The 26,789-nt window shown below is 41.1% G+C and overlaps 1 protein-coding gene across 1 annotated transcript in view; it reads right to left on the reverse strand.

Moving 5' to 3' along the window:
* Positions 1–483: 483 nt before the first annotated feature.
* LOC124796218 (dehydrogenase/reductase SDR family member 11-like) overlaps positions 484–26,789 on the reverse strand; it is a 62,108-nt gene continuing 35,802 nt past the window's right edge. The window contains exons 5-7 of the mRNA XM_047260308.1: positions 23,391–23,520; positions 14,712–14,864; positions 484–528 (exon numbers count right to left, since the gene is read on the reverse strand). Of these exons, the coding sequence (XP_047116264.1) occupies positions 484–528; positions 14,712–14,864; positions 23,391–23,520 (328 nt within the window). The remainder of the gene's footprint in view (positions 529–14,711; positions 14,865–23,390; positions 23,521–26,789) is intronic.

The following is a 26,789-nucleotide window of genomic DNA, read 5'->3' on the forward strand; positions in this document are numbered from 1 at the left end:
TAATCTTCCACTGTAACAGAAGAACCTTGCGATCATAGACACATACCAAAAGACTGATGTTAATGAAGTTTGTTAATATACGAGTTATTAACCCATGATCTTCAGAAAATTGACAGGGCTGCTTCACATGCATAGATTGATTCAGTTTGTCTCTGTTGTAGCGTGTGTCACGTTTATTTTCCACTGTGTATTTTTTTACTGTATTACTGATGATGCCACAGATGTAATCTTCCGGTCGGAGGCTCTCTGAGCTGTTTCCAATTTGAACATCGCTATTCATGAAAGCTGAAGGTTTAACAGCAAGCTATATTCTGAAGAATTTCGTTGCCAAATACTGTACAGAGAAACTGTTTCCTTGGTTGTTTACACTTATATTATGCATTCAGAGTTTCTATTGCATTTTGCGTCGTATACTCGAGTACTGCTGCTGTAATAGGATACGCAGCGTCTTTGGCGAATTTTATGAAGCACTTTAATATTTCGTCAGCAATATAAATCTCCTGTTGGACGAATGATAATATCGTAGACCTGCAACAGAAAAAGGAAAATTATTCTCTGTTATACAAGCACACAGAAGAGAAGATACACACGTAAACAATTGAGAAATCTAAATGCACCAAAGCAAAGACATAACACATTTTGTTAAAGTCATTTTACAGTATGATATTCACCAACTATAGTAGCAGTGTGTATATTAGACTCATTGAGTCCAGTTGCAAAGATATACATCTAAATTCGTGACAGGTATTTTATTAAGTCGCATTGCGTTTCGGATACGGTGAGTCCATCATCAGTAGATAATGTTGCTTCGTCTTTAGCCTATGATTCAGTATTTCGTCACTCTACCTTGTTGTCTGTCAGTTACGGGTTTTGTATATTTTGTGTTTGGGAAAGTTAAACTCTTAGAATGAGATTACTCCTAATTAGGCCTTGGCCTGAATCAGTTATAACATGGCAGATCATGTCATGTCACGCCCGATGTTAATATCGATGACGTTAATATCGTTGTAGCAGTATATTATGTAATAATTTTTTTAATATATGAGAGTAATAAAATCTGTTTCTGGCGTTGATTGCTACAACTGTACACAGCACGAAAAATCTGCAGACAGTATTAGAAAGATTACTGTCGTTTATAAATTTTAATTCTGTGGAAGTCTGTGGAGTGTACACATATTAAGCAAGTTAGTAAATACATAAATATAGTATATACTGTAATTGTCAAATATGTCTGTCACAGGCAGTAAGAAAACAAGACACAGAGCTTTAAAATGCTGCATTAGTAGCAAATATGTATTATCGTACGAACACAAATTCCCAAAAGCACTTCCAGTTTTGCGAACAACTGCTTTAAGGTGCTATCTGTTATGTCAACTGACAAACAAGTTTTCAGGCTTCCGAGCACTCATAGTCGTTGATTGTCATTAGATGACTAAACCCGATGCGTTCGCAGGGGAAGGTCGCAGAAACCTTGGCTGAAACATCAGTTTTGCCTTCCAGCGGCAGTTATAACACATTGGACAAGAAAATAATTGGACGCCCCCAGAAGACATGGTGAAGTTTATACCGAGTAACGCTTCCTACGGCCTCAATAACAGCCTCACTTTCCTAGACATGGATGCATGCGCAGATTAGGTTAGGAAGTGTGCCATAAGGACGTTGTGTCCTCTCCTGAGGCATGCTGGCCCTCAGTAGCGGCTCCTTGATACCCTGGAAACTCTTACTGAACGGAGTTTACGACCGAGCTGCGCATGCGCATTCTTTTACCAGGAGAGATCTAGTGGATTTTCTGGCCACAGGAGTAACTCAACATACCCCAGACAGTTCACAGAATCGCCGGCCCTAGTGGCCGAGCGGTTCTAGGCGCTTCATTCTGGAACCGCGCGACCGCTACGGTCGCAGGTGCGAATCCTGCCTCGGGCATGGATGTGTGTGATGTCCTTAGGTTAGTTAGGTTTATGTAGTTCTAAGTTCTAGGGGACTGATGACCTCAGATTTTAATTCCCATAGTGCTCAGAGCCACTTTTTAGTTCACAGAATCACTACCATGTGTGGAAGTACAGTGTCCCGTTAAAAAAATGACAACAAGATTTTGTTGCATAAGTGATAACACTTGAGGACCCACGATGTCTGCTATGTACCGCTCTGCTGTTAGAGTTTCTCCAACTCCCAGCCTTGACTGAACTCACAGCTGATGGATCCTCACACGAAGACTTAGCAGTAAAACCACTATACATGCCTCTTCGAAACACTGGGGGAAAGGGACCTCTTCCCAGTTCGCCGCCATATTCACCGGCGATTATCATCAGGGGGCGTCCAGAACTGCTTTCTAGTCACGGCACCACTCCAAACGCATCCACCTGTGTGGTGTTGGTAACTTTACTCTACGCAGGGGACGGTAATTCCCTAGTCTGCCTGCTGCTGGTCTCTGACCACGGTGCGAGATTAGACGGAATGTTCAGTACCCTCTCTCGGATGACAGGTGCGGATGTGTGCACGATTCGGCGATTCTCCCTTTCCGTGGTCTGTTGTAGAGGCCCGGAACCTTGATAACAAGAATGCGTGGCCTCATTTCCCACGCCGTCCAATGAAAGGCAACATCGCAAATCTGGACGCTGCACTATTCGCTCTACCGGCCTAATGGAGGCATTTCGTATTTTTGTCATGCGCTGATACCGCTGTGTCATTCGAGTACGTGGTATCTATGTGGCTTTTACAGTGATCACTGAACACTTGGCGTTCTTCACGCCCCTCGTAAATCCTATGAGGACTGGTAACAGCGCTCGACACGAACGACACTGACGCACCGCGGTCCCCGTTCTACCAGTCACAAATTTGGAAGTCGGATCATTTACATACCCACCGATTGCGAAGTTATAGTGATATCCGGTCATGTGTTCTGAGTGCTTCACATACTTTCTCAGGAAGTACAAATGATTATAAAAAAAGGAAGAAACTAAAAATGCTCGCGAAATAGCGATCGGTAGAGTTGAGTGGTTTGGTCGTGAAACTGATTCCTGTTTATGTTCTCCAATAGCATGTGAACAGTGCAGGTCTGTGAAGAAACGGCTTTCAGAATAGAGATCATATTACCAGAACTGTGTCACCGTAACTGACGTAGTAGTAACCAATCTAAAAATGGCTCTGAGCATTATAGGACTTAACTTCTGAGGTCATCAGTCCCCTAGAACTTAGAACTACTTAAACCTAACTAACCTAAGGACATCACACACATCCATGCCCGCGGCAGGATTCGAACCTGCGACCGTAGCGGTCGTGCGGTTCCAGACTGTAGCGGCTAGAACCGCTCGGCCACTCTGGCTGGCCAGTAACCAATCTCTCTGTGTCCAATGTTTGCATTGTTATGAGGCATTCTAGCATTTCTGCAAACGACAATGCCACGGAGTAAGCAACAGATCTTACTGAAGCTTCAGGTAGGTGAAATAAGTTGCGGTCGTTAAAAAACTTGTCTGAGGGCTATCAAAGCTGTATTGACAGTCGAGTAGGGAACAGACTATGAAATAGTACCAGCAGCAAAGGTGTTTGCTTTCATTATTCCAGCCATGGACGCTTGCAAAGTTAGCCTTACCTCCTCTCTACTCGAAGTGAGAAGACTTCACAGGAAGAACAACTCTCAAAAGAATAAAGACTGTTGTAACATGAACGTGTGAAAGATATTCGTTCTACAAGACTTTGCTTTTCCATAGTACAGCTGTGAGGAAGTTATTTACTGTTCATTCAACAGAACTGACTTGACGTAGGAAGCATTTTAACTGAAAGAACAATAGTAACCACCACCTGCCGGTCCACATTCGGGAATATCATTTAACGTTGTTACTATCACTTTCCTTCAAGATTGTTTATTTAGCAACAAGAGTCCACCAGCGTGTATATGAAAAGATATTTTAGACAGCCATCCTCCTAGGCTGCGTACCTTTGATATTATTTTACAGTATTAGTTAGTGTTAAAATTCTGTTTTCTTATTTCAGTCAGCCCCATACTCAAGCTACAATTTCTCATTTTAATTAAAATTGTTGCTGTCTGACTAAGTGTCCGTGCTGATTTTCTGGGGCAGTATATGGCCCACACTCGCGGTTAGTCATCTAGAGAGCAACGCTGGGTGTCCCTGCTGCTCACTGATGCCCATTCGCTCCCACATTCTGGCCACCCGCCCGGCAGCTGCTGAGAATATGTGCGATGTCTTTGATGTGAAACAAGTACGGCTCGGACGTAACTTCAACCCTGCCTTGCTCAGAGTCAACTCAATGTCCAGAATCCAAATCACAATAACTTTATTTTTAACAAATATAACAATTGTAATAAAGCTGGGGCAAGTAATGCATTTCAATGTCACAGCACTTTCCTTTATTGAGAGTGAGACAGAACTGTATCTCCATCTGTTCTCTTCACGCTCTTCTAAGTCTTGGCAGGTGAGATGAAAGGAGAACGGGGATAATCGAGCGTGGGCTGAGAACGGCTCAATCATTTATGTAATTCCCGTAAATCCCCAGCAGCGTTCATAGAAACACCTACACTGATGAGACGTAATATTAGGACCAGCTGCTTAGCTGCGTATTGGTCCACCTTTGAAGCGCAATGCAGAAGCCATTCAGCGTTCCATGGAATTTTGAAGTTCTTGGTAGGTTTCTGCAGGTATGTGGCGCTAGATAGCAACGCACAGGTCAGGCAATTGCCACAAATTACAAACCTACTGTTTCTGGGAACGAATCTGGGCCCAATGACCTATATGTTTCAGATCAGTTGAAACTGATGATCAAGACAGGAGAGTCATGTGAATGCACTGTAACACCCCTCAGACAACTTTAGCACGGTTCTGGATTTGTGACACGGACAGCTATCCTACTGCCCTGCCAGATGTCACCGCCGTCGAGGAGGTTCACAGCTGTGAAGGTGCCTTCAATAACTTCCACAGTCCCATGGAAGCCGAGATAAATGTCCCTCACAGAACAATACTACCCCAACCGGCCTCTATCCATAGCGAAGAGGTCGTCACGACCAATAACCTGGTGACGCAAAAAATTTTGATTCATCCGACTAGGCTACACTTCTCCATTGATCCAAGGTCCAGTCACGACGATCCAGTGCCCGCTGCAGTCGTGATTGCTTCGGTTAATGAGGGAATGCCTGGGAGTTGCCCGCTGTTGAGGCTCTTGTTGAGGGATGCAAACACTTGTGCGTGCACCAGCATTGTGCTCTGTCGTCGCATCTGCCACAAATCGCGCCTAGCCTGCTTCACGAAGTGGGCGAGCCTCGGGCTTCACCATTCTGTGATGAGGCGTGAGGTCCACCACGTTGCGGCCCATTCGTGGTTCACCGTCGTTCTACCACATTCTGCATGTATGTATGTTCTCAGTAAACTACCGTAATATACATTTCCTATCCTACTTATTTCCTCTCTCCTTCCACTCGCATAAAGGGTGGGGGAACAACAACTGCCTATAAGCCTCGTTACGGCCCCGAATTTCTCTCATTTTATCTTCGTGGCCCTTAAGCAAAATGTACGTTGGTGACAGTAGACTTGATCTGCAGTAGACGAAAACAGGGTCGTCGTCCCTCCAGCTATTCCCATTTCAGTTCCGTAATAGCTGCGTGCTGATCAAACCTAAGGGTCCCAAATCTAGCAGCACGCTCCGAACTGGTACCATGTCTTATTTTAATCCGGCCTGTTGGGCATCCCAAACACTTGAGCAGTAGTCAAGAATGGATCACACTAGCATTCTGTACGCCGTCTGCTTTACAGATGAACAACTATTCTCAGAATTCTCCAAATGAAATGAAGTCGATTATTCGTCTTTCCTACTACCTGTCTGAGCTACTGAATCCATTTCAGCTCCAACTGCACTGTTACGCCAAGATATTTTATTGATGTGACTGTGTTAAGCAACACATTACTAATGCCGTATTCGCATTTACAGGATTATCCCTGCTATGCATCAGCATTCTCCGTATAGTATTGTTTCTTCTCAATAGCTGGGTTGCTTAAGTATTTTATATATGCACCCTGTTTTTCTTTGACAGCTTTAATTATATCCTCATTCCAAATTGTTAGGCCTTTTCTTACTACAGGCTTTCTCCTGTTTGGGTCTGGGATGTCTTCAAAATCATGAAAGAAAAAGTTCTACATTGATTCACACTGTCGGTTAAGGATTCATTGAGGTGATTTTAGCTTGTGAATGTAAATCCCTCCTGTAACCCTTTGTTTATAATATGTGGGCCACAAATTGTTATTGATATTACCAAAAGAGTATTCATGATGAGCAATATACGATGCAAATCTGGTCTTGTTTAAGTTTTTGCGTCCTGTACGGAAGCAAGAAGAGGAGCATGTTAATTTGCATCTGCCAGGCTTTCAATGCCACTCTTCACTGGATTAATGTGAAAAATTTTTATTTTGTAGTTTAATGTCTATGTGGAACGGTATTTCATATAGTTCAACAGTTGTCACCATGTATTATATCCCGACTAACTGTCAACTAAGCAGAGTGAGTGTGGCTACAAGTACATCGGGCAAAAGAAAGACTGTATCAAGTGGGATACATAGTCAGTTTACGCTTTGATCGGATGGACAAGTCGACAGCGAAAACATCAGAGGCGGGCACATGTTCTCCTTTAATCAATGAGTTTTCGATTTTTTTGGATATAAATATGCAGTCAGTTGCTTTTTTGGAGTTTTGATACGACTTATTGTACTATCAACTAGTTTTCGAACCACTGCAGGTTCATAACGTAATGTACATATTACATCAACATTATGTCGTACACCAAATGTATGTAGACGACGTGGTGATAGTGCTGGCAGAGATAACGAAAATTTTGTAATTAGTAACAAAACGGAAAGGTTGTTATTTTATGGGTACTTACAGGGCACTGCATGGTGATATCCAGAGTAAACACGTTCCCACAATGCTCATTATCGATTATACACAATAGTTAACTACGGCTGGTTTGATACTTATTCACAGAAGGGAAACACTGGATGTAATTACAAAGAATATGAAATCGGTAGATGTCTGTCTTTCCTACTCATGATCTTCGGCGCAAAGGGCTCTTCATGAGAGAATACAAGCACAGATAACATATTTAAGGCAGTTTTCCTAGCTGCAGGTATGTTCTTATATTGGCAATGTACATCTAATATGGATTAAAAGTCACACAAGAGACAAACAAACAAAGTGAAATATTAAGTATGTAATTAAAGGGCAAATGGGTTACAGTACGCCATATTTGTTACGTGACTATGAGAATATAATTTATGCAAGAGGATGAATATTTCTTATCACCTTCATTTCTCTTTCTGTATTAGGCAGGAATTGCCTGTTATGGCACCCATCTCTGTCGAGGTATTCCTTGCTCTCTTCTCCCATGGCACTTATAATTTCTTGTCTTTTAGGGAAGTCTCTCACTCTCCATTCTTTGTTGATGTTCGTTAAATTTTCTTCTGTAACCTCGAATTTTATCATTGAGTCTAAAGATTTGCAGTTCTTCTCTAATAACTTAATTTCTTAGCCTGCCTTCTCTTGTTCAAACTTTAACACCTATAAGGAATTTCATTTCTTGTGCCTCAACCCGGCTTTCTTGCTTCTTGGTAATCATCCAGGTCTCACTTCTATAGAGCAGTGTGGAAACTGCAACAGTTTTGTAAAATTTAATTTGAGTGTCTTTCCTGGTTTTGTTTTTTAGGTACCTCTTAACTGTTCCACATACCCAATTGAATTTATTTAGCTTCATTTCAATATCTCTGCTGTAGCCATGTGTCATTTTACATCCAAGGCAACTGAAATGGTTCACTTGTGGTAAAATCTTCTGATCTATCAGTATTTTGGTCCCGATTGGTTCTTTCCCCATGAAGGCCATTGTCTTAGTTTTTTTCTTTTTAAAGTTCCATGGTAAATTTTTCACTTATTTGTTTTAGCGAGTAGATTCCTTTCTGACGGTCATCTTCCTTATCTTCTAGGATCACTGCCTCATCAGCACTTTAGTAAATTATTTAAAAGAATGTTTCTGTCTAGGTAGAAGCCTTTATGAAATATTGATTTCCATATATGTATTATTTCATTAATGTTGGTGTTGGACAAAGTTTGAAAGATGCAGAACTTTGTTGTACCCCTTTGTTAGTTGGTATCTCCTTAGTTGTTTCACCATTGAGATCTAGGCTGATATTTGTGTCTTGATATAAACTTTTTATCACATTTACAAGATGCTTTGGATATCTGCGATTCATCATTATTTCCCAAAGTTTCTGTCAATTGATATTGACAAAAATTTTTTTAAAGTCAATAAAAGCAATGTATTTTGACTTATTACAATCTCTTCGTTTTTCTGTTATTTGTTGTAGAATAAAAGCCGCATCTATTGAGGAGTGTCCTTTTCTAAAACCCATTTGTTCCTCATGCAGTCAGTACTGATTCTGCTATGTTTTTACATCTTGTATTTAAAATCTTAGCATACATCTTGTATGCTGAGTCCTGTAAACTTATTCCTCTGTAATTATCGCATAGGCTTTTATCTCCTTTTTTAAAAATTGATATCACTGTAGCTGTTGTCCAGTCGTTGGGAATACTCTTCTTCTTCCAACATTGGTTGAAGAGATGTAGCAGTCGTTGGTAGCATCATTCCTCCATATTGTAATAATTCAGCTTTAATGCCGTCCTTTCCTGTTGCCTTTCTGTTCTTAAGTGATGTTAGTGCAGATGTTAATTCGTCAGACTGATTTCATCTAATCCTTTCTATTCTAGTTGTTCAATTTCTGTTTCTTGTGCTTTATGATCATACCACAATTCGCTGTACAGATTTATCCACTCTTCTTCTTCAACACAATTTATTTGTATTTTATCTCTTTCTGGTGTGTTTCATGCTTTTAAAACCTTATTTGGCATTTGTGGTCTTCCATGGATATCATGTTCGATATTAGAAATAAAGCTATCCCACTGTTCCTGATGTACTTTCTTTACTACATGTTTAGCATTATTTCGTTTCTCCGTATAGTATTGTTTCTTCTCAATAGTGGGGTTGCTTAAGTATTTTATATATGCATCCTGTTTTTCTTTGACAGCTTTCATTATATCCTCATTCCAAATTTTAAGCCTTTTCTCATTCTAGTCCTTTTCTGTTTTGGTCTGGGATGTCTTCAAAATACTGAAAGAAAAAGTTCTACATTAATTCACATTGTTCGTTAAGGATTCTTTGAGATGATTTTAGCTCGTGAATGTAAATCTCTCCTATAACCCTTTGTTTATAATATGTGGGGCACAAATTGTTATTGATATTACCAATAGAGTGTTCACGATGAGCAATATGCGATGCAAATTGGGGCTTACTTAAGTTTTTGCATCCAAAGGCCTCTTTATATTCTTTGTAGCACGTTGCAAAAATTTTCCTGTTTGTCCTGTACAGAAGCAAGAACAGGAGCATGTCACGCTTTCGATGCCACTCTCCATTGTATTAATGTGAACAACTCTTATTCTGTAGTTTAATGACTGTGTGGAACGGTATTTGTTATAATATGTGGTCTGAAAAGATTTGTAAGTTTGTATGACACTTTGTCAAGAAATGTAAGGTGGGCAAATTTTGGCGTTTATTTCTTGGCTTCTGATGGTGGTGGTAGTTGCCTAAGTTGACTTTCGATTTTTCAACTAGGTTGTTTATGAGGGAACTGTTATATATTTTTGGCTATAGATTTAAGTATGTTCATTGATTTACATTCATCTGCTTCACTGATGGTGTTGCATAGCGTGCACTTACAAGATGACCCGAATAGATTTTGTGTTGGTCAGGATGGTATGCGTTATTGGTAATTGTAACATCAGCAGTGGTGGATTTTCTATATGTTGGGGGGTATGCTTGTTCTTGTGACTACAAAGACTGAAAATAGTCATATGAATCGAATTAATTCCTTCATGTCCCTGATATTCTACTATGATACTGATATTTAAGTACATTTCATTCATGTCATCAACTAAATTATTTACTTCTTCTTTTGGACCAGTGAAATGTGCCATTGTGTAACTCACGTATCTTTTACACCACATAATTTTGGCGGGATATTGTGGATGAGTTAATAGTTTTTGTTGTGGGTTATGTACAAATAAGCCTGCAAGCAAACACACCAGGTTACTATACATTGCCAGACTAGTATCTCGTGTATAATACTTACCATTGAATAAAAATATATGTTACAACATTAATTCAAGCGATATCCTGAGTTCAGAAATTTGTCCATTGATTAGCTTTTCTGTACCTGATAAAAATCTTTTGTATTACTGACAGGTTGTATTTGAAGAATATATTTCTGTAGACGTTTACTATGTCAATGGAGGCAAATACCGCAGTGTCTAGCGTTATTAGATACTTAATGTTGCTGATTAACACAAAAATATTTTTAATTGAAAAGATGTTTTTGATAGATTAATATTGCTTCAGTGTATTATTAAGATTTGTGGTATTTTGTGTTGTAGCTTGTTTATAACATTTACAATTGGACATATAGGATAACCACTTTTGTGAATCCTAGGTTGAGACCTTAGCCTCGTGGACTGTTTATTCATTACAACACGGTACTGGGCTTCATTAATGGTTAGTAAAAAATTTAAAATTTAAGAATTTTTTCAGCTGACCGTTATAATTTAGGGGTGTGGTCTCTTTTTAGTTCAGTGATAATGTTAGACACAAAAAATTCGATTGGGTTGGAATTGTAGTCACTTCGATACACAATAACTGCTGTGTTGCTATTATCCGCTTTTTTTAGAATGGCACCATACCCAGAAAAGTTTCTGTTGATGTCTGTATTATCTCTTTAATTTGGATTGATGTTGAAAATTTGTTTACCTTAAGATTTCCTTTTATGGTTATTTGCTTTATGATCTATGGTTAAATTTAGCTATGGCACAGGCTATTTTGTTGATAATAATTAAAATGTTCACATTATTGAGTAAATTGTATGGTTCTTTAGAATCAGGTGTAGTCTAGTGTGGAATTTATTACTTTAGTCTTTGTTCAATGGCTGTACTTGGGAAAACCCCTAAACACTGTGTTTTTGGGCACCAAAAGTATGCTACTAGTTGTGCTGCTGGCCGCTTCTGTAATGGTAAATCGCTGAAAATTTTACCGTATGTCCTTAACATGATGTTCTCCGCGAATTTCTAAACCTTTCTTCGATTTTAACTTGTCTTACAGGGATCCAGAGGTTTAAATTCACCGTACATAAGTAAAACATCTGAACTGAGGCGTAAATGTAGTTTTAACTGACGTAGAGACCGCATGGCAAGGGTTCTGACGTCACTATCTTGAGCTGGAAAGTATTCGTTGGTGCTTCTTAACTCCATAAGCACCTTACAAAAAATTGTACGAATTTTTTTGTACTTTCAAACACCGCATGATTTGGTATACTGTAGGCGTAGCCTAAAGATATTGAGCTCTTCTCTGTAAAGGACTGTAAAGTGAACGTATATTGGACGGAAAACAATTCTGTTTTAACGTTACAATATATGTATTTATTTTTCGTGTATATGTGTGGTAGTATAAAAATACGTCGAAGTATATAAGTAAAATGTCAAGACTTTACTGAGATACAGACTTCATCTTATACAAGCAGCACACCCTGCTGTAACAGGGCAAAGAAGGGAATTAGTTGAACAATTCTTCTGTCGGAGCACAGAAAAGACAAATACGCTTACTCTGTAAAAGGTTCAGAGAGAAGTGGGGAACCAGCTCCCTCAGTCCATTTTCCGCCTTCGCCACCAAAAGTTTTCGGCATGAGAACATATTCATCCTTTCTTGTGCTGCAAGACAGTAGCAGAGAGACACTGACATTAGAAAAGAGATAGAGAGAGGGAGAGGAGTTGGGGGACGTGGCAGCGAAAGAGTAAGAGATGAATGAATGTTATAATAGTGGGAACTAAAGAGAGAGGAGACAATGGAAAACAGAAAGAGAGATGAGTGGAACCACACATAGGCTTAGAGGTCTGGAACGTTCCCATCCTCCCTCCCAATCAATAAAGTTAACAAGAAAAGACTGCCCACTTTCTCCCACATCACCCACGCTTTTAAGTTTCCTAGTCTAGAGACCAAAGCCTCAGGGAAACCACCCCCAAGGACACAAGTGGAGAGGAGACAATAGAGGCTGATAAAAAGATAACAATGGCAGTGTGACACAGAGAGACAATGAAAGTGAAAGGAGGAGACAGTCGTAAGGAAGAGCGAGAGAAGAGTATGATGACAATGACAATCGGAGAGAGACAGACAGGAGAATGTCCAATGAGAGAAGAAGTAGACATGGGAAGGGGACGTAGCAGTGTGAGGGAGATGATGAATACAATGACATCGGTACTAAGAGGGACTCCGCGCGACTGCTACGGTCGCAGGTTCGAATCCTGCCTCGGGCATGGATGTGTGTGATGTCCTTAGGTTAGTTAGGTTTAAGAAGTTCTAAGTTCTAGGGGACTGATGACCACAGTAGTTAAGTCCCATAGTGCTCAGAGCCATTTGAACCATAAGAGGGACTGGGTAAAAGGAAATAGAATGTTGTGTATTAAAACAGTGCGAATATTTCACATGCCAAAATCATTGGTGAGGTCGTCGAAATGAGGACTGACACAGTTGGTTATCCACTTTTCAGTTAAAGTCTTTTATAGAGCAGTCCATTTGCATTCTTTGTGCTCAAATAGTGGTATTTTACTGCTGGTATATACTGCTACATTTAACAATAACTCGCAGGGTTTCCTAAGTGATCGTAGTAATGTTGCCGACCAAAGTTTCTTTTCATTTTGACTGGTAAACAGAAGAAAATTCTGTCCTATTGTTCTCATCCTTTTCATACACTCCTTTATTTCCTTTTGAATCAGCAGAACTAAATATGCTACTTTGTTTCTTACCCAATAACTTGTTTCCACTTACGTCAGTTTCATCTGTGTCACATAAATTCCTCATAAGCGCTATTACACTGTCAATATTCTACATCCTGTTATCGTATCTCGAGGTGGATCTTCAATTATTATTATTATTGGCCCTTGATGTAAATTTAATATTTATCTGTAATGGGCTGTGTGCGTTTGTAGCAACCAGTGTTTTACACTCCTGGAAATGGAAAAAAGAACACATTGACACCGGTGTGTCAGACCCACCATACTTGCTCCGGACACTGCGAGAGGGCTGTACAAGCAATGATCACACGCACAGCACAGCGGACACACCAGGAACCGCGGTGTTGGCCGTCGAATGGCGCTAGCTGCGCAGCATTTGTGCACCGCCGCCGTCAGTGTCAGCCAGTTTGCCGTGGCATACGGAGCTCCATCGCAGTCTTTAACACTGGTAGCATGCCGCGACAGCGTGGACGTGAACCGTATGTGCAGTTGACGGACTTTGAGCGAGGGCGTATAGTGGGTATGCGGGAGGCCGGGTGGACGTACCGCCGAATTGCTCAACACGTGGGGCGTGAGGTCTCCACAGTACATCGATGTTGTCGCCAGTGGTCGGCGGAAGGTGCACGTGCCCGTCGACCTGGGACCGGACCGCAGCGACGCACAGATGCACGCCAAGACCGTAGGATCCTACGCAGTGCCGTAGGGGACCGCACCGCCACTTCCCAGCAAATTAGGGACACTGTTGCTCCTGGGGTATCGGCGAGGACCATTCGCAACCGTCTCCATGAAACTGGGCTACGGTCCCGCTCACCGTTAGGCCGTCTTCCGCTCACGCCCCAACATCGTGCAGCCCGCCTCCAGTGGTGTCGCGACAGGCGTGAATGGAGGGACGAATGGAGACGTGTCGTCTTCAGCGATGAGAGTCGCTTCTGCCTTGGTGCCAATGATGGTCGTATGCGTGTTTGGCGCCGTGCAGATGAGCGCCAAAATCAGGACTGCATACGACCGAGGCACACAGGGCCAACACCCGGCATCATGGTGTGGGGAGCGATCTCCTACACTGGCCGTACACCACTGGTGATTGTCGAGGGGACACTGAATAGTGCACGGTACATCCAAACCGTCATCGAACCCATCGTTCTACCATTCCTACACCGGCAAGGGAACTTGCTGTTCCAACAGGACAATGCACGTCCGCATGTATCCCGTGCCACCCAACGTGCTCTAGAAGGTGTAAGTCAACTACCCTGGCGAGCAAGATCTCCGGATCTGTCCCCCATTGAGCATGTTTGGGACTGGATGAAGCGTCGTCTCACGCGGTCTGCACGTCCAGCACGAACGCTGGTCCAACTGAGGCGCCAGGTGGAAATGGCATGGCAAGCCGTTCCACAGGACTACATCCAGCATCTCTACGATCGTCTCCATGGGAGAATAGCAGCCTGCATTGCTGCGAAAGGTGGATATACACTGTACTAGTGCCGACATTGTGCATGCTCTGTTGCCCGTGTCTATGTGCCTGTGGTTCTGTCAGTGTGATCATGTGATGTATCTGACCCCAGGAATGTGTCAATAAAGTTTCCCCTTCCTGGGACAATGAATTCACGGTGTTCTTATTTCAATTTCCAGGAGTGTATTTATTAACATTATAAAACTTAATGAAACTTTTATCAAACTTCGAACACCTATCTTTTTAGTGTAAGAAACCTGTGCAAGATGTTGGATTACCTATGATAGTCTGTAATTTTCGTAGGAAGAAGAAATGCCTAATTAAATAAATATTTTATACACAGAAAAGGTTATCTGCATCTTTTATGACCATTGTCAGTACGTACTTGAACATGTGGAGGTTGCGATAACATATAGATAACTGCATCCGCTATGTCTTTAGGTTCCATCATAGGCGTATGCATATTTTCTAGTGCTTCAAGCGAATACTTTTTTAAGTTATTATATATAGCTGTTTTCACAATTCCAGGCGATATTTCCTAAAACAAAAATCAAAGGTTAACAAACAGAAGACATTACTTAGTTTTAAAAAACTGTTTTATTTGCCCTTGAAATTTATTATTTATTTAAGGATCATTTATATATTTCTCAAACTTATTATCCTAGTTCAAGTATATTAAACGTACGACGGTTATTGGGCAAGTAAGAAACAATCGGTCACAAAGTGGAAACCGCAGTGAAAATCAAAAATGTTTGTTTTGGAACAGTTAGTTACAACTTCCACCTCCTTCTGTACATAGTCGCCGCTCCGACTTAGACGTCCGTTCTAGCATTGTACCAACTTTAGAATACACTCATCAGGAAGGCAGCTTACTGTGTTTTCCGACAATTTTCTACTCCGGTCTGCAGCTCGTTGTCTGTGTCAAAGTGTTGTCTTCATAGCCGGCAGTTCATCTGAGCAGGGACGAAAATCTTTGGGAGCAAATTGCGGGCTGTAGGGTGGGTGATCAAACACTTCCCATGGAAAACGCTGCAGGAGCGTCCTCACTGTCCTTGAAGTGAAGTGTGCGGTCGGAAACTTTCATAAACAAGATAATGCATGACAGTTACGTCACGTGGAGTTGCATGAAACGAAGCCAAAAACTCCCGGCACGCATCATATTTTGTGGAAGTCACCATTCTCTGGGCATCGTTATGCACTCATTGTGCGCTCAGAACTAGAAAGAGCAACTTTACACTATCTACTGGCATACTAGAGACACTGTCCAACATATTTGTGGAAAGTCTGATCGGATTTTCACTGTGGTTTCCAGTTCGCGACCAATCATTCCTTACTGTCCAAATTAGCCCTCATACATTGTGAAATAAAGGTTTTACAACAGGTTTCACCAATAAATTACATGACTTGTTCAGTCTAGAAAACGTAAAGAAGGGTTGTTAGGTCAGATTGACTTTTCACGAGGTGTTAAACTCATAAACAGAGAATAATTTCAATTACATAATTTAATTAGTAAGATGCGTATGTTTGGCTTATGTACACTAAAGTTCAAGCCTGATCTTACTCAGTCTGATTAACGAGCTACTATTTTTCCAATCGTATATAAGTATTGTGAGACAGATGCTTTCGAGTAAGTGTTTAGTGCATCCACAGAATGGTGTGTGTTCTTAGCTAATGAAAGAACTTATACATGCATTACTCGGCCAAATGTCTTGAGAAATCCATAGCTGTTAGTAAGTTATGTTACGTAAGTAAAATTGTATAAAGACTCGTTGCACTACTTTTAGGCACTCTTTCTGAAACATGGGTAAAATTATTTCTATGTGCGTCTTTAGGTAGCTGATCTGGCGAGAGAGTGAAACGGAAGTATAGGGCCAGAGCTTTATGCTCGTGGGTACACACACACACACACACACACACACACACACACACACACAGTATCCCAGGAATACTGCAACCAACTTTCGTGGGCGGGGGTTGTTGAATGTGTCTGGAGGAACAAATCTAGAATAGCAACCCGCGCTCAGAAAGATCAGTAGTAGAAGAATGCGGTAGTTTAGACACTAAGTCAGTATTTTCCAAAATCCTAATGTGGAATACAAGAGGCAGGACAAACTCAAATGTCTCCATCCATTAACAAATTAAAAGTTACTTCTATCTCTTCTTTCGTTGCTCCACGAAATTGTACTGGATAGGCATTGCAAATGTGTATGAAATTCTGTTTAGCAGGAATGAATCAAATTTGGAAGTCCATCTAGTTGGGCACAGTTTCATCAGAGCCTAACACGTCTGTTAGTTCATCAGTTTCTTTTATTTGTCATCTCTGAAACACGTAATCACTGAAGAACACATACATTCATGGCCCTTTGTCGTAAAACTGTTGCAGTTCCTACATATTCATGACGGAATCATTTCGTAGCAAATTTTGTTGCGTAATGAACAACATGTAAACTCAGTATCTAGGTAAAATGCTTTACTTCCTGATTGCAAACCTGTGTATTTGCCATTCATAGATACAGCATAATTATATTATTGACCACTGTATTTATCCAGCTGTATTTTCATCTCGTCTAAATAATTTTATTATTTACTTTTCAAAATTCTCAGTATCATAGCCACTTACACCACTGCTTTCCTCATTTCAATCTCATTTCCATTTGAGTTAGTAAAATTTAAGTGCAAATATCTTGTAACACAAAGTTGGTCCATTCTAGAAGTAGTAGGGCAAGGAGAGAAAGAGACAACCTTGAGCCCAACCTAGAAGTCATTCTGGGAAATATCACGCAGTTGAGCTTTTCATATTTTACTGATGTCAACATCAGTATTTCCTTATCTCCAGTCACTCGAGGAAGCATCTCACGCTGCTCGTCCCAAGGTCAAGGAGGAGAGGGCCTGTGCACACCTAATGCCACTGTGGAAATTTTGCATTAAGCACCCCCCGTCCCCGCATACACACACACACACACACACACACACACACACACACACACACACACACACGTTGAGCACCCCCGCATTCGTGGGAGCGAGATTCGACTGCTGTTCACATGCATTACTAACTTCCAAAAATTCGTTTAAGGACTGCCTATGCCTGTCCTCACGTTGGTACCTAAGTATCATTCGCTGTGGAATACTGGAACGAGTAAATTGCATACTTCTTAATTCACAAATAAAAACCGACATTTGATCTAAAATATAAGTAGTAAATAAGGAATTCTTATTCATTGGAAATGAGATTTTTATCTTAAATACTATCCCACAACGTCTGAAAACATAAATAAGAGCAAGTCCATTTTCACATCTTACTCCTGTTACTTACCAGATGGTTGCATGAAAAATCGATATTTCTCTGTAAATAATTAAAAATCAGCATTTGCTTCGAAAATGTAAATAAAAAATTAAAAATTCGTATTTGTTGAAAGTGATCTGTCGCTTAAATGCGACTCCACAAACCCAGAAAACGCGAAATAATTGCAAATCCCAATTCCTCCTATCACCAGCAGAATACTGCACTGTAACGTCGAGTCCATAGTTAGATCTTTGTACCACGACAATAGATGGCTCCAGTGTCAATTAAAAAACAGCAGCAGCACGAAAAATGCATAATTTACATTTCTATTAGAGGTTAAAACGCTGTCTGATGTTGCAACATTGCAACACTGCAGTGTAAAAGAAAGTGTGAGTTAATTTCCATATATATACAGACGTTAAATTAGTGACCAAAGTCTGAAATATGCACCCCAAGGCAAAGGTCAACAGTCGTCATTTTAGAAATTAGGCCTGAAAATTCTATGTCGTAAAACTACCCTATCCAGGCCTATAGCTGCAGAAAAATATGTCTACGTTGGCATTCAAATAGAGACACTGGATCTAATTATTCACAACACACCTTCAAAGTATGTATTTCAAAGTGTTTAAATAGTGTGAAGCACCAATTTAGGAGGGACATCGATGATACGTCGTGTTGTTCAATATAAAAAACATAAACGAAGCTTTCCAGTGGCAATTATTACTATTATTACAAATAGCACAGCACGTAAATAACTGCAGCTTGCAGTCAGAAGGCCCTGTAAAAGCTTTATAGACTGTATTTGACCGATATTAACCCTCTCAATACCAAAGGGTTGGGGGGATACGTTACTTTATGCATTCCTTTTGGAAATATTGAAATCTAGTCAGGTGTTTTATTTCTTAAAATTTTGTAAAAAAATATTTATTGTCTTTAATGAAGTCTTCCCCCAGATTCTATGAATCTTCCACATTTCTCGTTTAAGTTTAATCCGAAAATTTAAGTTTAAGTGAGATGTTCATAAAGTCTTCCGCTCTTGATAGTAATGCGACTTCCCACGACAGTCGTCTTACTCCACAAATAATAACATGGTGTGATCTTAGAACGCGGGGAAAGTATGTGTCTCTGGGTTGACAACAACAATGGTCTCAACAATGATTCATTTCCGTTTGGGTCTTTATTGTTTCCTGTTCAAGGGCACTTAGTTCAGTGTTAGATACAACTGTGATTGAAAATGTAGCGACAGTCACTTAGTTACAGAGGAATACCATAGATCCTGGAAGAATCTACAGATTCTCAAGTTGAATTTCATGAAACTGACGACTAGTTAGTGAACCTGAAGAAGTATGTGTTGTGCTCGAGGATATGGACAGTGACAGAGAACCTATCACTGGGAACCTAAAACTGATGACGAGGCAGCTGCCAGTTAATGACAAGTACATTACAAGCACTGGAAAATTTTTTAGCACCAAACCTCCTCACATTAGAAGACTAGTGGCACAAAACATAGTCAGAATGAGAAGGCATAAAGGTGAAGGTAAGGTAGGAACAACAAGAGAATCATTCGAAATTTTTTATCTCCAGAAATTGTCAACATCATAATAAAGCGTACCACTGAAGAGGCACTGAGGCAGAAAATACCCAAGACAGACAGTATTGAACTCATGGCGTATATAGGACTTATTTTTATTATGGGGAAGGCGAATGACAGTAAGTCATCTGTTACGGATTAATGGTCCTACACTTCAGGAAGGTTTGTTTATACTGTTACCATGAGCCGAATCACTTTCCAGTAGCTGATAGTAGGGAGTCGAGAAGCGATCCCAGGAAACCTGATAACTTTGCTGCAATAGGAGTAATTTTTCATAAAATAAATTAATGACTGCGAAAATATTATTTTGTTGGGATGCACATTGTTACTGATGAAATTTTTTCATTGTTCCACGGCAAGCGTCCCTTCAAGACCTTCATGAAGGGAAAACCTGGTAAATACGGTTTACTTATACGCATGCTCACAGACGCTAAAACCAGATATGTTCTCAGCATGGAGCCTTATGCTGGGAAAAGAAATGATGGTGCAAAACAACAAAATTCCGCTGCAGCTGTGGTCAAACGCCTGGTGGTTCCTCTACATAAATCAGGGTGACATGTCACCACAGACAGATATTACGATTCAATTGATTTGGCCGAAGATCTATGGAGGAATCACAAGCAAACTCTCTTGGGAACATTACAAGCTAATAAGAAGCATATACCTCAAGAACTGAAAGATATCTCATGACGAGAATTACATTCTAGTGAATTTGCTTTCAGTGATACTAGTACTGGAAATATTCCAATCGTTTCTTATATTCCCCATGAAAGATCTTAAAGAAATTTACTGTTTCTATCATCTCAACGTTATGACGCCGCAGTTGGTTCACCTACTGACACTAAGAAGAAAACAATTACAAATTTACATTACGGATTCCACCAAATTGCTTAACATCTAAGGATTATTATGGAGGAGTACGAGACCAGCTGACGAACCCTTTGGTTAATAGTTATTAATAGTGAAGCCTCAGTATTATGTGATTGATAGAAGATCAGCACCGTCATGCCTTTCACTGTTGCATGGACAGCGAATCCTGTATTTTAAAAAAAGGAAAAACAGTTTAATTAGCAAAAATCAGTCTGACAAGTAAAATGAACAGACAAACTGCTGCGCAGTGATTTATTTCAGCCCATCATTTTTGCAGTGCAGTCCGAGCAAAGCCGAGTTACCTGTTGCCAAATAAGGAACAATTGTAGGGCATAAACGAACATTTTGAGAGAATTGATTGGCGACTCCATGTTGTCTTGTGCACTACGACCAGGTAACAGGTATACTTGAAAAAAGAGACAGCATTGGTCGTATATTTTTTACTATTGCCAAATCGATTTTCTGTCGCTGAGTGACCATCTTCAGTGCTATATTGTATAACTTAAATTGGGATGCACTGTTGTCACTAAGCTTACGGCAATCACATAGACTCATGTGATTGCCGTAAGCTTAGTGACAACAGTGCATCCCAATTTAAGTTATACAATATAGCACTGAAGATGGTCACTCAGTGACAGAAAATCGATTTTGCAATAGTAAAAAATATACAACCAATGCTGTCTCTTTTTTCAAGTATACCTATTTTGAGAGAAATTAAGATCAGTTTTGATTTACAGAGTTTCACATAAATTCAGAAGCTGCATTTTTCTGATAGGGGCACATTTACATTACGTAACGGTTAACCATTGTGTAAGACAGATTGTTCATGATAAAGCCACCCTGAGTATTCCTGTGAACCATTATTGACATAGATTCTAATTTACAGACGGTCAGGTGTGTTGTAGATTAATCGGAATCTCATACATAAGAAAAGTTATTTGCAAGGATCTATTTGCGTTCAGGAGTAGGGAAGCAATAGACGATTCCATATCAGAGATGGTAACCAGAATATTAGAACCTTTCTTTCAGATAGTTAGCGAGAGATTCACTCACACACACATACAGAGCAGTTTGCCAATTACGAAACAAAAGCATTTAAAACACCAATTGTAGAGAATAGACGGGAGCAGAGAGGGAAAAGGGCCTTGAAACACAGCGAAGTGGGATGTAAAATACGCGAATCTATGCTGTTTACAATTAGACACAACGTGATGTGGAATAGAAAGAACGCAACATACCAGACTTCATTTACTAAAAGTGTTCAATGATTATCATCCGACGAAGCATATAGCTTTGAAGATAAGTTGATAAAATATTGACAACAATGTGGTTCCTTTTATTCCATGTAAGATATTGCGGATGTGATTACAGAGAAGTACATTTGAATAGCGATGAAGTGACGACCTCTTGTGTGTACTAAGAAGTGTGCAACGCTCTGAGCAATAGGGTTCCCGTTAAGCCACACTTTATTATTAGGACTATCCCGGCAGCCTCTGAAAATTGGTGACTGTGTTTCACTTCACTCTGAAATGAGAGTCCCATTAAAAGGCTGAGACAGCTAATGGACGACACCGAGTTTCCAAGTACCTGATATACCTGAGTAGGAACCTCAAAGGCCTTCCCAGTAGAAACTAACGGACCTTCTGTTGAGCTGGTGCCATCTTGGCGACTCTGCAATGCACAGAACAGAAACCAGAACCCATTCACGAAAAGCTGCCGTGTGAGTATGTAGGGAACTTGATGCAGACAGTGACTGGTGCATCGAGTCTTGTGAGACTGCCGTGGGAACATCTTGTCTCAATACTGGTCGCCGTGGAGTGATTCTCTGGAGTGGGATCGAAGTGGTTGGCAGCCTGTAACGTCGAATGATAGGGTGGAGCTACCTAATTTCTGCCCTTTGTTGTGCTACAGTGGAAACTGAGACCACCATTAACATGGTGACACTATGGGAAATTCAGCGCCATCAAAAACAGGATTAGGGGGGAAGAAGAAGAAAACTCTTGAGCACGGTCCTTCGAGGGGATGGAATTGGTTGATTTGAGCGCACTCTATGTGAAGAGGTGACAGCGTTTCGGAGTGGGCACTCTGACTTGCCATTCATGCGACATTTCAACCTGTCTCGTATTCAGTTTCCAGACTGATTGAGCCTTGCATTCATCCAAAGATCTACTGTCATTTTGTGACATCCACAGCTTCCGTTCGTTGTCGGACGGTTCTTCTTTCAGTCCACTTTTCCGATTGTGTTCTTGTTACCTGACCTACAACTGCAAAAATATAGCTTGGATGTCACCCTTGCAGGTAAATTACTGCAGATAAAATTCATCACGTGTACTCTGGGAGACAGCAAACAATCGATTTGCAAGGGAAAGCAGCTCTGTGCCAATGTCGAGTGACCGTTTCTCCTGCGGAACGATTACTGAGAAAACATTGCACATGATGCGTATTGAACTGCTCTCAGTGTCGCTTGTAAAGCCGCGGCCGGCTACAGAGAAATGCGAAGATAAAAGCCACCGGCTGTCTGTCAACAGCCACGCGGCACCACGCAGTCTCAACTGCAAACTGACAAGTCATGCGGGCCCACCTTCGCCTTCTTCCACCACTGATTTCAGCATGGCAGATAAAATGGTCAACTCCTTGCTGCAAGTCTAATTGCTGAGCAGTGTCTTCTTCGTACTAGGCCTGAGAATTCCGATTATTTGTTGAATCCAAGCACGGAATAAACAATTACTGTTACATGACTTTAATATTTGATAGCCGTATTTACTAGATAAATGCGACAACAGGGGATTACTTCATTGCATTTGTTCCCTTATTCATTCTTTCAGCAAGGCCAGTGGACCAAGGTGCCCATGGAGAGCTTCTATGATGGTTGGAGCGCAGGAGGGAGTGGAGGAAGGCAGTGGGACTGCGGAAGTAAGGAGACGGATTCTGTGTGGGTAAGTCAGCCAGTAGGAGTCATGCTACCGAAGGTTGGAGTCAAAAACTCGGAGCATTGGATCAGACAGACAGCAAGTTTTAGATTGGCACACAGTCTGCTCCATAGTGGCAGATTCGTCTGTGAGATTGTGTTAGCAATGGTTTATTTAATTAACTTCCTATGTCTATAACGAAGCCTGGATGCTTATAATGAGCTTTTTAAGTTTCTGTTTACTCCGTTTCCTTTCCTGCAATTTATGTACACTTGTTTCAACTGTCTATTTACCAGACTGTAAAATTCTGTATGATTGAAAAGTGTATTTACGTAACCACAAAATTAAGAAACACCAGTCCCGCTCGGAGGCTTCGAAACGAAACAACATAATGCATTTGAAACTCACCCCACACCGTATGTTGCTCTTCCTGGCAACCAGATCCTTCCTCAGTCCTTCAAGCAGAGCCTTGACAGCATGCTTGCTGGCGTAGTACATCGAGTACAATGGATCGAATGGCATGATGTGACCAGCTATACTGAAAACAAGAAAAAGAAACAAACTTGTACTGCCTGTACTATGTGGATTAAGCTTATATACTGTGTAACTTGGCAGGATTTAACCACCAAACATGAATAATTTTGACAATTCGTATTTCATTTACTTAGTAGGGGATCGCAGTTTTTAGGGGGGCGGGAGCTATCGAATTATTAATCGTTCCTTGGTTGGTGCTGGGTAGCCTTATACTAACATTTCTGTGGAGATGCAAACTGAGAGTGTAATTTTCTGACAGAAAGGCGAAAGTGGGACTTCACGGTACCTGTGATCGACATGGATGCTGCTGGGAAGCCCGTTTCATGGATCTAAAAGGAGAATGCTGATAGTTTACAGCCCAAGACAGTCGCCTCATCGTGAGGCCGGTGGAAAGGACTTCTCTTGATTGACCTGTGGTCGCTACGGAGGCTTAGGCGAGATGACGCAGAAAGCATGAGATTGTAGACATAGAATCTTACAAGTGCCACGAACAGCGTTTTTCAGCATAAGGAATGGACGTGGGATGCCTGCCGCAAATGCGTGTTAACGGCCGAAAGAAGTACTTACGCGAAGTGCCATCCCGCATTTCTGGCAAAAGACACAGAAACGTATTCGGTTAGTTCAATTGCAGATGGAGGAGAGGTCATAATTTGTTCTAGAAACTTCTATTGGGCTGAACATGAGCTGTAAGAAGTTGACCGATAGCTTCTTGATGTGTAGAGTGGAAGGTACTCAATTTGTAGTCGGGGCTGCGATTGGCTGTAAGGAGAATACACACTAACGACGGGAGGTTTACTAACTGGACGCTTCTGCCGGGGGGGCGTCTCTTGGTGGTGTCGGTAGGATATATTTGACTACAAAGCGATTTTGAGAGCTCTCTGGTGAGTGTCGGTGAGTGAAAAACTTAGGTGGATACCGTTTTGAGACATGGCTGGCGAGGTGTCAGAGAACTGTCTCAGCATTAGATTCGATTGTGCTGATGTTGCCACTAGGAACTGCATCATTCGTCTCTCTATGAACAGAGGTATGTACCTGTGCTTCTTCGGGGAGACGAAGTCATTACAGAGTGGTACTTTACGACGTTACATTTATGAAATGTCTCTGCTCCTGGCTTATAAGGAAGTAGAATTCTTAATTCGTCATTTCACGGAAGTGGCCTCGACCCCAGGAGGTTGCAGACGCCGTTTGACGTCCTCTGTGTAGTCAGAATTTTCAGCTACGCAAAGCACTTTGTCTCTACGACTACTGGCAGCAGTTTACAGATAATCGCTCCAGAACTGTTCTTCACAGAATTCAATTCGGCGATACACGCACCACGGCTCGGCAGATAGGCACTCTTTCAGAATACGAGCGTTCCATTTCTTTGATCTCAGTGCCTTTTACTGCCAGTGCCAGGAAGTGTAGGGGCTTTCTTAACTTAGATGTTAAACAGTGTCAACCACTTAAATGTTTCTGTCGAATAAAATCTCAAATTAATATCAATGAGTAGCAGCTAACGTCCTATGCCAATGAATGATCATTTCGCATTGTTTCTTCGAGAGTTGTTTTTATAATAAAAGTATTGTCAGTACCCGGATGATCTACTCTTGCTAGAATTAGACTCCAAACACCGATCTTGATCAAGTCAGAGTGGAGATTTGTCACAACTTGGGGACTAACCCAGACGGTACTCCCAGTTGGAGACTGTCAGTGGTAAGGTTAATTTAATTCACTTATTAAGCGTGATCATGCCACTGCCATCACATCATTTACTGCCATACACATAATCACACGCAATTAGAAGGGGTAGTATTGGCACTGAAGTGACAGCACTCTTATGAATACGTCTGTATTTCTCATTGTGTTCTTTTCTTAAAATACATAAACTTCAGTGTGATACTGAAGAAGTTGCAGATTCCTCCCTACCAACCATGGGAGCGAAACAGAGGATTAGGTGTGAGGAGTGTGTTTGATAGATTCGACAGGTGCAGGAACTGATACACCAGATGTGCTGTACATTTAGTTCCTCCGCGGAATTTTTCGTTGATGAGTATTACTAATGTTAGTATCAACTCTGCAGCATGTTGTTGGTCGTAACAGTGAGCAAGTGACAGTATTTAGCACTACTGGGCAGTGGTTTAGGCACATGATGAGTTAGTACACAGATATAGCAAAATGCCTGCAGCTCTACAGAGAGTAGGTTATGAAGATCTGTAGGTTACAATAATTGTATGCCTTCGTTTCTATAGTTCAAGTGAACACAAAAAAAAGCACACTGCACTTCGTCAGGTCTACGCGAAGAAGTTTTAATGTCCCGTCGACATCGGGGTTACTAGGGACAAACACTAGTCCTGTTTAAAATGATCACGTTAAGAAATCAATGGTGGCCTTGAAAGAATTATTCTGGCTTACGCCTTAAAATGAACAAGGAAACCACAGGAAATTTTCATGGGGATCGCTGGACGGGGGTCAAAAATCCACACCTCCACCTTTTTTATGTACCATACCGTCTCGCGCAATTCTAATTTTCCTGTTTCCTTAGATGCATGAGAATTCTACATGGTAGCAGAATGCTACATTACTTTCACAGACGCTGTCTTTTAAGGGGAAGCGAAAGTAGATCCGTTGTAACGACTCCTTCATTCGAGAAAACCGTGTATAATGCAAATATTTTTTTCTGACAATCAAACGTCTTATCTACTCTGGTGTCAAAAATCCAGGCAACAAACAGAAATCATGCAAGGTTGCGTTAATTTTGCAGCAGAACAATATAAACAGAAGACAGTAAAGTAGAAACAATGTAAAAAATACAGAACGTAAACAACTGCACCATTTTTTCTTCGTTTTTTTTCAGCTTAACGCATTTTCACACACATTCCGACAACTGGTTAATGTGACAGTCCCGCTTCCATTCTCTTCACTGCAGAGAGTCTGATAGGCGACTCCTCTGTGCCACACGGCACCGTCTGTGACTGTGTACACCACGACCGCGGTTGTCGGACTACTCGACAAATACTGCCTCGTTTGATGGGTGCTCTGACGTCATCGTTGGCGTTACCCGAATGTCATCGTTCATGCAGATCACGATTGTATGGACGTCTGTTGACATTTGCTATGATTATATCGTGAATTATACAGACAACGGGGGAATAGTGGTTTAATTTTGGACACCAGTGCAGACTGTGGAGATAAGAGTCAGCTTTCATGTTCGTTAATAAACACGCAAAAATATAAGAACTTCTAGCCATTCTCGAAACGTGAGACGTTGATTGGAAATTCGGCAACGAAAACGCC

Source organism: Schistocerca piceifrons, chromosome 4 (genome assembly GCF_021461385.2).
Source record: "Schistocerca piceifrons isolate TAMUIC-IGC-003096 chromosome 4, iqSchPice1.1, whole genome shotgun sequence".
Classification (NCBI taxonomy): Eukaryota; Metazoa; Arthropoda; class Insecta; order Orthoptera; family Acrididae; genus Schistocerca; species Schistocerca piceifrons.